The 12361-nt window shown below is 41.0% G+C and overlaps 1 protein-coding gene across 1 annotated transcript; it reads left to right on the plus strand.

Moving 5' to 3' along the window:
* Positions 1 to 8566: 8566 nt before the first annotated feature.
* On the plus strand, positions 8567 to 11112 carry EIF1B (eukaryotic translation initiation factor 1B). The gene is made up of 4 exons (XM_020894578.2): positions 8567 to 8869; positions 9793 to 9956; positions 10192 to 10293; positions 10662 to 11112. The coding sequence occupies exons 1-4, from the start codon at positions 8839 to 8841 to the stop codon at positions 10704 to 10706; spliced, it is 342 nt and encodes a 113-aa protein (XP_020750237.1). The 5' UTR covers positions 8567 to 8838; the 3' UTR covers positions 10707 to 11112.
* Positions 11113 to 12361: the final 1249 nt, after the last annotated feature.

The raw sequence follows: 12361 nt of genomic DNA on the forward strand, positions 1-12361 counted from the left end.
AATCTCATCCCATCTGTTTTTCCTGCTAATGGGTCAGTGATGTCCCCACAGCTAATTATAGCAATTGCATACAAAATAACATGTTTACTTTGGAAAGCCAGACTTGGTGTTTGTGACTGGGTAGTTCTGAAAGATGCATAGCTGTTTCTAAGAGGGTGAAGGTCTTTACTCTTTTTCATCTGTAAGCAAAAGCCACATGGAACCCCTTTTGGCAATTACCAGGAAAAAAATGCTACTGAGGATTCTGTTACACTGCCTGGGGTCCTTTATTTATTTAGGAATTATACTCTAAGAAACAATGACACTGCCCTCCCAACTCATTGCTTCACTGACAGCTCTGCAAATTCTCAAGTTTCTATAAAAAACAATTATTATTAAAGATGCCTAATATTCAAAGGGAATTGAGGTGAGCTGAACTCAAAAGTAAGTTTTCTTTCATTTAATCTGTTTCCTCACCCTCTCTCCGTGTCCTATCCATTTCTCAAAGCTGAATGGCTTTGTTTACATAACTGTCCATATTTGTTTCCCTTCTTTACAGATGCTTTTGATGCAGAATAATTTCCTCTCCATGTTTGTTTTCCTTGAGCTTAAGGGGAAGTTTTAACGCATTCCCTCCTTGCTGGTTGCTTATGATAACCAGTGTAACCTAAGTGGAGGGGATCTGAGATCCTCCCTGGTCGCATGAATGTTTGGAAATAGCTCGACTACTTCAGCTCTGTCCCCTCATCCTGACACCACGATGCCACTGAATGCAGCTAGGAGGCTGCCAGTCTACCAGGCTCAGCTGTCCACAGCTGGTGACAACCACTCATAACCCAGCCTTTGGGATGCACGCTTCCTTTCCCTGACTTCCAACATACCATCTCTTTCCTCTTATCTTAATAAACACACTGACACAGTTTGCGCAGAGAAGGAGTCAGCAAAGCAGTTAGAAACAGCATGACCAATGATATGGAAGAAAAGCAAGAGACGATGAAGTCACAGCAGCCAACAGAAGAAAAGAGTACTTTATGCTGTCAAATGCTGCAAAGAGGACCAAGTCAGAAACAATGAGACAGCATTGGGTTGGCAATACGGGGTCAAGCACGCTTGGGCATGGATGATCTCAGCACAGCAGTGGAGACGGAAGCCTGTACAGAGGAGTTAAGGAGAGATGAATCATGAACAAGCAGAGACAGTGACCTTAGACAACTCTCTGGAAGAGGAGAGAAATGGCTCCTGGCAAGAAAAGAATATTCAAAGGAATTTTTGGTTTCATCTATTAAGACGTAAGAGTCTAGAGCATATTTGCATCCTGGTGGAACTAAGTCTATAGAGAGAGACATTATAGATGCAGGAGGGAGAGGTGGATACTTCTTCCAGGAGCAACATCCTTGAAAGGGCAAAAGAGGAAAACAGGGATTCTCAACCAGGGTAACAAGTAGGCAAGGCAAGGAGCACAGGGACAAATGTAGGGAGGTTTGGAGATTTGGTGGCTGGCGTCTGTTTCCATCTGATGGCTTCTATGGTCTTAGTAAAGTACAAGTGAGGTCATCAGCTGAGAAGGAACATGGGGGAAGGAATTTGGGTTTGAGAAGACCGATGTAAGAAATCATCATTGCAGAGAGTGAGAAAGAGGAAAACATCTGAGTAAGTGCAGTAAGAACTGAATGCTCATTTGGGATTTGTGGTCCAGAATTGAAAATGAGGCTAAGGAAAATACAAGTATTGTGTGGAAAGCACTTAGCCCAGCACTTAGCCCTGGTACATACTGCACACTTAGTAGGTGCAAGCTATTACTATATTGCCACATGAATATTTCTTTTTTCTTTGCTTAGATGAGATACAATCCAGTCAAAAAAAAGAAAAAGGAATAAAGAAAGAAACTGAATCTCGGCTGAGATTGTTTTACCAGCCTTGTAAATTCACTAAATAAAGAAATGTTTCCAATGAAGGTGATTAAACTCAAAAGTCTTGAAACCCCAGACCCGAGAAACTGACAAACTATGAAGAGCATGATATCAATTAAATAAGATTTTATAAGGACATGGTGCTACAGGTTGATATCTCAGTGTACCTATTACCAGAGCTTTGGGCAGCCCGGTGACATAAGGACATGGTTGTTCTAGGATTACATACCATGATGGGCAGATTATGATATGGGAATATGGAATATTAAAAAAAAATAACTGATGGCTCAGTTAAAAGAGTAATGCAATCGATTAAGTCATCCTCATATTAAAGTGAACTAAGAAAGGAATTCATGCAAGCTGTTATTACAATGAAAGCATCAGCATAAATTTGAGACTTGGAAAGGTCACTGGTCTATCCTTGAAAGAAGAAGCAACAACCTGTGTCGTCCACTTCCAGAAATTGTATGAGTTCACATAACATGCAGCCTTAACTCCCACGCTGTGGTCCTGGCTCTCCCCTCACCGAACGGCAGGAGGGGGCAGCGTCTTTGGAGAATAGAGCCAGGAAATCAACTAAAATCTATTTTGTTTTCATCTTCACACAACCATAGAGTTCATGTCCTGTCATTGGCCAGGGTATTGAGAAAGGGAGAGATCTGTCTCTTCACAGTGTGGTAGTTCAGATGGGGCCTGTACCTCCAAGTTAAAGGTCATTGAAATGATGCCACGCACCTTTCCAAAGAGGCTTTTTTGAAGCTAGCTGACCCACCACTATGGTGTCCATTTTTCTTTCCCATGCTGTTAAGGGGTTTCATCTCCTCTGAGAGACAGGAAGTCTCTATCAATTCTATTTGAGTATCACCAGATCTCCATTCCCCTTCTCCATGTCCCAAGCCCCTCCGACCCTACTGACTAAAATGCAACTCTTGGGAATGGACTTGATTGAGTCTGTTTTGTAAGTCTGTCATTTGGATTTGTTAATGAATTGAGGTATGGAGAATTCCTCAGCTTCTGGCTGGTGAATATTTCTCTGTGCTTCTACAGGATGGCAACACTCTCTAAAAGTTTCGTATATTAAATTCTGAAGTATATTATTAAAATATACTTACTTATGATTGGTCATCTTAGCATATCTGGGTTAATACTATTCTTTTGGGTACAGTGCTGACTTGATTTGATAATATTTTATTTACTACATTGACAGTGAATCAGAGAAACTTTTTTTTTTTACTTTTTTGTATCCTATTTTTTTACCACCATTTTATTGAGATATAATTCACATCCCATACAATTTATCCATCATCATAAGCAATTGGGTGCTGCAGAACAGATGCTTTCGATCTGTGGTGCTAAAGACTCTTGAGAGTCCCTTAGACAACAAGGAGATCAAACCAGTCAATTCTAAAGGAAATCAACCCTGAATATTCATTGGAAGGACTGATGCTGAAGCTCCAATACTTTGTCCACCTGATTCAAAGAGCCGATTAATTGTAAAACACTCTAATTCTGGGAAAGATTAAGGGCAGGAGGAGAAGGCAGGCAGCAGAGGATGAGATGTTGGAGAGCATCACTGACTCAATGGACATGAGTTTGAGCAAACTCTAGGAGACAGTAAAAGACAAGGCAATCTGGTGTGCTACAGTCCATGGGTTGCAGAGTCAGACACGACTCAGCGACTAAACAACAATAATCAATTTTAGAACATTCTCATTAACTCAAAAAAGAAACTACATATTCAGTAGCTGCAACTACCCATTTCCCCTCAAACACATCCCCAGTCCTAGGCAACAACTAATCTACTTTCTGTCTCTATAGCTTGGCCAATTTTAGACAATCCACCTAAGAGGGGTCACACAGTATATGGTCTTCTGTGACTGGCTTCTTTCACTTGGCCTCATGTTTTCAAAGTTCATCCATATTGTAGCATGTATCATTCCTTTTTTGGATGAATGCATTCCATTTATGGATATACCAAATGTAGCTTATTCATTCATCAGCTGATAGACATTTGGGTGTCCTGGGTGTTTGAACAAAATTGGTATGCTTTGCACTGGGTACAAAGTTTTACATGTTATCTATTGTGCCAAACATATTCATTATATTATTAAATGTATCTATATCTTAGTTTTTGTTTACCATACATATGTTTCTGAAACAAATGTGTTACTGTATTCCATTATGTCAATTTCTCAATATTTTTATTTTCTTTTTTTGCCTCGTATGCATTTTGCCAAGTTGTAAGGAATATAAAAGTTTGTGACTCATATTCTTGGTCCAATACAACTATGATCCAGATAAACCATTCTTCTTTGTCCTGCTTAATGTAATTCTTGAACTCATTTTCCCCAATAGTAATATTGTTATACGCTGCTTTTCAACTAGCAGTTGCTTGCAATAACTTTTTCACTCTCTGTCATTTGACCTTAAATGTATCATAAATAGCAACTAGGTAAAGTTTTACAGCCAGTTTTAGTTAACAGAAAAATAAAACATTCATGCTTGTGATTGCTGGTAATTATGTACATTTAACATCTTTATTATCATTTAATGTTTTAAATTTACTGTATGATTTCTTGCTGCTCTTTTCTACATTTTCTTACCTTTTGTTGGATCAAAAAAGTATGAAATTTTCATTCTTCTAAAAGTCACCCATAAAATATTTCACCCTCATAAAATATTTCACCCTCATTACATACCAATATGATTTAGACATAACCATAATCTTTACTGGTTTCTTTATAAACCTATGTTCTTTTATTCCATATCTTTCTCCTGAGTTTTAATTTTTCTGGAGTGTGTCATCAATACTGTCCATGGGAGTAAACTTTCCGAGTTTTTAAACATTTTGAAAAATGCCTTTTCTTCTTTCATGTTATTTTGCCAAAATATAGGATTTAAGGCCCATAATATCAGAATTTTAAAGATGTTTTACAATCTTTAATAATCCAGTGAAGCTAGTGTTTCAGCATTTCCTCCATCAACCGATTCGTTTTTATTTCCTTTAGGAGGAAAGAAATGTCTAATCTGTTGATGACATACCTGTATTGTTCAACGCTGAATTTATTCTTCCCCAAAACATCTATTTTCTGACATTATTAGGGATCTTTTGATAGTAAAGATAACAAGCTAGCCATTTTGAGCAAATTACTATTCCCTTCTCTTTAATGATAGCATAACCCTTGATTATTACTATTAATTTCAATGATCTATCATTCAAGTTCCCACTGCAGGTTAAGTAGGTTTCTGGAGATGTGATTTTACTTTTGACCTATGCAAATACTCATAATAGTGAGTTCTGCTCTAACACAATTCTACTATCTTCAATGACAAAAAAAGAATTAAATGTCTTAACTGATAATGTTTTCAAGCACTTCCTTTGTATCACACATTGCTAATATAACAATCAAGTGTTCACGATAATAAGCGGAGGTAAAGTGACTTTTTCTGACCTAGACACTAGGTCTAAGTCCTCCTACATAAGGAGTCCCACATCTCTAAAGAACCGGCCTGGATCAGGATCCTTCTTGAGTTAAGAGGAACAGCTGGTAGGAGAGTTGACCTCAACGATGCTGAATTCAGAGCACAGCAGTGGAGACAGATGGTCAGTTACGCTCACTGAAGCAGAAAACCTGAGCGCCACATCATCACGAGGCTGCTGCAACCAGCAACTTCTGGATGGACAAGGACCTGAGGTCCTCACCTGTTAGCATCTCTTCCTGACTGGCTGATGAGAAGCAGCTGCATAAAATCCACCATTGTCTTCATGGTCAGCAGACTACTGGGGACACTGTCCACTACATCACAGTGTCCCCTTTATGAGAGCCCAAGAAAAACACCACCTGTGGCTCAGAGCCAGGCAAAATCATTCCTCCTGCGCAACTGGTATGTTTTCATCCTGTAGATGTATGGATTTTCTAGCTGATTTTCTCTTTGTCTTAACCATTAGGAAGTTAAAAGCCAGATCTGAGGTTTCTCTCTAGCTTTGGGGGCTTTTATTTCTCAACTATTCTAACATTAAAAAAAAAAATCTCCCCTGATTCCTTTAGTCAATACTACTGTTTTCTGCAAGTGATCTAAACTCCCTTTGGAAATAAGGCAGGAAATAATCACCTTAAACTAGGTTGATATTGTTTAGAGATATTAATAAAAATAATAGATTTTAAGTGCTTTAATTTGTTCCTTTTATAACTTTACATATAGGTCAAATCCTTTCACTCTAAACCACTGCTGTCCAATAGAAACAGTATGTGAGCCATATGTAGTATTACATTTTCTAGTAGCCACATTCTAAAAAGAAACAGGTGAAATTGAGACAATTTAAGTCTTCCAAATGTGTACTTTAGAGTCAGAGCACATCACAATTTGCAGTAGCTACACTGCAAGGGTTCAATAGCCACACGTGGTTAGTGGTTCCTGTATTGGACAGGCCAGGTCTAAATATAAAGTCAGAATGACGACTGGAATCAGAAGAGTTTTCCAGACTATCATCCCAATTGTATCTGACCTGTATTCATAGTTGCCTTTGATTTCTGAGCTCCTGGGGATCTCTGATGTAAACAGTAGGTCCAAGAAAGTATGCACTCTCCTGACACAGGTAATGATCATGAAAACCCCAAGATTTCTGGATCTTTTTTAACTTCTCTCTGTTTGTTATTTTTTTCCTTGACTGGACCACTCTTGGCTCCTTCTAAGAAAAAATGTAATATAAAATAGTTTGAGATGTCTAGTAACAAAGAAAAAAGCAGAAATGGTTATGCATTTATTTTGAAATTTCATCCAAATAAGTATTAAAAATTACTTTAAAGCACACTGATAAAGGTTCAAAACTAGAAAGCCTCTGTAGGAATAATCAACAAATGAACAACAAATGTTTGCTTCTCCTTGTTTTTGAACCAGTTCTAACACTTTACACTTTAGTTTGGATAATAAAAGTGTCATTCATTCAAATCAGAACCAAAAACCCCAAAATGTAGTTCAGATTTCTGAGAGTTGCAAATTTGATTCTTCAGGCAAATAGAAAGCCTCCATTTCTACGTGAGTATAAACAAAGGAATAACTATATTATAGAATGGCTATGAAGATTAATATACTGTGTATATAGCTTACAACAGGCAAATAGTATGTACTCGATAAATTATCCATTTACTATTATTTCTTATAATAATAAATTATTTATAACAGTAAATGATCCATTTACTATTATCATAGTTAATCACAAAAGATTTTTAAATCCAGGTTCCTAAACTGGGGTCTGCAGATTGTTGATCCACAGCTAAAACTGTGTGTGGGTGGAGAGGAGAGTGGATTCCTAAAACCGGATGGAAAATAAGACTCCACCTACATTTCCACTAAGCTCTAAACAAAAGTTAGCTTTTGCTTCACTATGAATGCTGGCAACATCAAAGTAGTATCTGAAGGATCTATAACTTTGCACCAGTATAAGTAACTTATATTTTCATATTACACTTCTGATGCTTACAGACATCTCAAAATATTTGTCACCTTTTTGAAATCCCAACCTTTGTGAGACCTGCTGCTAGATCTTCTCAATTAAGGAATTAGTAAAGGAGCAATACTATGTTATCAATGTATTGGTTTTAATTTCAATATATTAAGTTTCCTTTGTAATCCAACATTTTTTATTTCACGCACTTAAAAGGATTATTCTGAGGGTGGGTCCATAGGCTTCACAAGACTGCCATGGCACAAAACAAAGTTAAGAATCCCTACCTTTCAGTCTATCTCTTTGCTTACAGAAGGCCAACCAAGTTTCACAATTGAGCACCTGACTGGGTGAGCCCATTCCCACAGTCTCAGGTTTGTTTTTCTGTTTATAGCTTGACAGAAGATATTACTGTTCTGGTGTCTGACTCTGTCAATCAACCTTCCTGTTCAAGGTTCTGTGTTAAGCTGACAGGTTGATTTTCTGGTGCATTCGGTCGAACTGGGGAATATACGTGACTGCCACTGGATGCCAGGCCCTTGGTGAAGCTGGGCAGTGGTTTTGAAGCGAGGTTCCAGATCAGTAGAATTAGCGTCTCCTGTCAGGTTGTTAGAGACGCAAAAACTGAAGCTCCGGGGTCTATGAATCCGTATTTTAAGTCCTCGGGGAGATGAATGCTAGAGTCTGAGAACCCCCGTGGTAGGCACGTGGAGGGCAGCACAATCCTGGGTGGGAGGCCCCCCCACCTCGACCCAGCCGGACGAGGCGGGAGGTGGGGAAGGGAGGTGATGAGGGGCGGCCATCGAGTCGAAGGCCGGGACTTGGGGCCTTGTTTTGCTCCTGTGCCCCGATTTTACTTACATTACCCAAGGCCTCGAGGGTGACTGAAGCCAGATTATCCGCCTCCCCTCCCCCGGCCCCGCCAGCACTGACCCCTCCGCGCTGCCACCCTACTGCGAGAAAAGACGAGTCAAGGAGAGTGCGAGAGAGCGGGGAGGACAGCTCTAGACTACAAGGGTTCTAGCCAGACAGATCAGCAGCCGCTAAACCCTTCCCTGCCCAAGCCACCCGGCGCTGGGGCGCGCACACCTTGCTGGGAATTGAGGTCCCGGAAGCCCACCCGTTCCAGGCTTTCAGGACTGTCTTGCCTCGAGAAAACTACAAGTCGCAGAGTGCTCGGCGCGGACGGGGTCACGTGGGAGGGGCGGCGGGCGCGGCTAAATAGTCTCCGTCGGCCATTTTGTGGGAGAAGCCGCAGCGCCGCCTCTTCTTTCGCGTCTTCGCATCCGTTGCCGCCGCCTCTTCCTCCGCCTCCTCCTTCGCCTCTTCCTGCCTCCTCCCGGCTTCCGCCGCCGCCGCCGCCGCTCAAGCCGCATCCCAGCCCCGGGGCCAAGCGTCTCTGTATTTATTTCCGTTTTTTTCGCCACTGCAGCGTCCTGACACGGTGATCCGGGCGGGCCCCGCAGGAATTTTACCCCCACACCGGCCTCACACTAGTATCGCATGTCCACTATCCAGAACCTCCAATCTTTCGGTAAGAGCGGGTTGCCCCGCCGCCTCCTCCCACCCTCCCGCGTCCTCCGCGCGTCTCTCGGCTGTCCAGCCGCCGCTGCCCGCCCCCGGCGGGGCCGCTAGTTCTCTCCCTGCCTCGCAGGGCCCCCCGGTCGCCCTCCCCGCAGCCCGAGTGGGGCTTTGTCTCGGCGCCCGGAAGATGGCGACTGGGCCCCTGGCGACCCCCTCCCTGAGGACGGCCCCCGGAGCCCGGCCGGGGACCCTGCGCCGCCCCCTGCCCGCTCCCGGGCCGGCCTGCGCCTCGCTTCTGCCTCCTGCCACCTCTGCGACCCTGTGCCGCCCCCAGACCTGCCCTGCTGCTGGCCAGGGGGACGCCGGCCCGGGCCGGGATATCGGCGTCCATTAGCGGTCGGGGCTGTTTTGTGAGCGGCTCTCAGGGGCATCTAGTAGAAGATGCGGCCGATCAGGCCTCTGATCTGTTATAGGGTAGTGGTCCAGTTTTCTACGTGTAGTACTCCTGATTGAGATATATGCATCTTTTTACCAGGCAGAGTTACTGTTAAACGATTAGAAGGTATCTGTGAATCTTTCAGTTGTCATCAGAATGTAATCGAGATGACGCACATTTTTTATAGTGGCTGTAAAATTAAGGTCTTAAAAATCTCAGGATTATGTTCAACGATAACATTATCCATCTGTAAGCGTTTTCTCTTCCGCTATTGGTGGGCATACCTGTTTAAAATCTCATTTTGTGAGAGTGCCTTAGCGGTTTCATTAATAACCTACGCTTATGACTCCCCCTCTCCCCATCCCCACCTGCAGAAAAAAAGCAGAGGCACTAGAACCTTCTTTGCTGAGTGTCTAGATTGTAGCGAACCATATATATGGAAATTGCTAACTAAAAGATATTTTCCTGCTTTGGATTTTTTTGTATTCCCTTTGCAGACCCCTTTGCTGATGCAACTAAGGGTGACGACTTACTCCCGGCAGGGACTGAGGATTACATTCATATAAGAATCCAGCAACGGAACGGCAGGAAGACACTGACTACTGTTCAGGGCATTGCGGATGATTATGACAAAAAGAAACTTGTGAAAGCTTTCAAAAAGGTAAAGGTGTTAAGAAGGAGAGATTAAAATGTAGTTATTGAAGCACACCTCTATTGAAACACACCTCTAAGTAGGATTATGGTCCACACCTTTACTCGACTGTCAGTGTGGGTGAAAATGATTGGACCCAAGGAAACTATGTTCATACTCTTATTAATTGACATCTAGGTAATCTTAGGGTGAAAATAAAATATCCTTGTTATTTGATTCAGTTATGTTGAATCTACTTCTCCAGAAATTTGCCTGTAATGGTACTGTGATTGAACATCCGGAATACGGAGAGGTTATTCAGCTTCAAGGTGACCAAAGAAAAAACATTTGCCAATTTCTCTTGGAGGTGAGTGGTTGGGTGCTTTATGTAGAGACTTGAGATTGCTTCTGACATTATATTTAATGGTGACATGAATTATAACTTTATCCTCTTTAATAAAAAATTATGTAGATGAAGCACATTAGTTGTACTTATTTTGAAGACAGGAGTACCAGTTTATTTTGTCATTGGAATGACCTGATCATTCCTGGGTCCACTGAGGATGTTTTGTGGCATGTCATGATATTCAAATGTGTGTTGAATTTTTATTAACAGTTTATGCTGCAAATAATAGTGTTGCAATGACCTGTTAACAATGATACTTTTTAATGACTGCTCTGTTTTCTTAGGAATGAATTTATATGTTAGTGATTCTGCTAAATTTTATTTTGCAGGTTGGCATTGTCAAGGAGGAACAGCTTAAGGTTCATGGATTCTAAAATGAACCTAAATACGTGGAGAATTTCTTGAATAATTTTGTTCTCTGACCCAGTTTGGCTGCCTTGTGAAATGATTCTCTGCAGTAAATGGACTTTTCATTTATTTAATCATTCAAACTTCCATTCACATCTGCATGATTACAGAAAACATGGGGTATGTAGGCTAGTAACACATAAGAAAATTGCAGTAAGATGGTAATGAAACCCCGTATTCATCTTAACATGTTTCCAATGGAAAATATTTTGTTTTGAGTGTTTATTTGTTTATTGTTCAGTTTATTACTTTTCACTTGATTAAATGTTTTTTTGTTGTATTAAACCATGTATGTTGCAGCTTAACAATAAAAAAAAAATCTGTGAGTCCTTTTGTGAGCAGTTAGGCTCCCAGATCTAAGCAAGTAATGTACACCTAGAGTTTGTCTTTCATAATTGGCGTTCTTATTTTGTTTATTCTTTCTGATTAATTTCAGATGCTGTTAAAGCTAGAGGAGAACCTTTGTTATATGTAATTTTTGTTCTTTACTCACTGACTTAAAAATAAGAGTAAAAACAATATAAACTCAGTCAAAACCAAGAATTTATCAGAAAGTGCTGTTAAATTTTTGAGAAGAAAATGAAACATGGTTTAAACTTAAGTATTAGCACATAGAATTCTTTTGGTTCTTTTATTGGTTATGTTACTGGGATGCCAACATAAGTCTGTCTCTAAGTGCCAGACAATAAAGTAGGTTCCTGACATAAATTTAGTCCGAGGTGCTGCCCTGTAAGTGTGGGTGGGTGGTACTACTGTTCTACAGATGGAGAAAGACATTGTTTGGGGTTGGGGTTAACTTCCCAGAGTGCTAGGAAGTGACAGAGTTGGGGTGCCAACCAAGGGCTTCCAACCAGAGAAGTCATGTTCTTTCACTAAATCCTGGTTTCGTATTTGTTTCACCAGAAGAAGTAAGAACCACAGGTAATAGTGCATGGGGACTTGGAGTAGTGTGAGAAATAAGAGTTCTTATTTATGAGATTGCTGCTGCTTATCCTCTTTTTGAATTCCAGACTTACATGCTTTTTATTGAGCCATCATTATTTGCTCAGTTATACAAGGCTTCCCTTGTGACTCAGATGGTAAAGAATCTGCCTGCAATGCAGGAGACGCGGGTTCAATCCCTGGGTTGGGAAGATCCTCTGGAGAAGGGAATGGTTACCTACTCCAGTATTCTTGCCTGGAGAATTCCACAGACAGAGAGCCTGGCAGGCTACATACAGTCCAGAGAGTCACAAAGAGCTCGAAGGACTGAGCAGCTAACACTTTCACCAGCTGTGTCCTTAAAAGCGTTCAGCCAAGACAGAGAAACGCATTGACAGTAGTCACCCCTTTATCCAAGGAGTATCTACTCCAAGATCCTTAGTGGATATCTGAAACTGCAGATAGTATCAAACCCTATATACACTTTTTTCTTATACTAAGTGGTAAATAGCATATACTGTGTGGATATACTGGAGAAAGGGATGAATCAGGTCTTGCCCATAATGGAGCAGATTGAAATGATTGCGATTCCATCTCATGGTGCCCAGTATTAAACCTATAAACTGTTTATCCCTAGAATTTTCCATCTAATTTTGTTTTGGACCACAAGTAACAAACCACAAAAGGTGAAATCTCAGAT

The sequence above is a fragment of the Odocoileus virginianus genome, chromosome 26 (genome assembly GCF_023699985.2).
Source record: "Odocoileus virginianus isolate 20LAN1187 ecotype Illinois chromosome 26, Ovbor_1.2, whole genome shotgun sequence".
Taxonomy (NCBI): domain Eukaryota; kingdom Metazoa; phylum Chordata; class Mammalia; order Artiodactyla; family Cervidae; genus Odocoileus; species Odocoileus virginianus.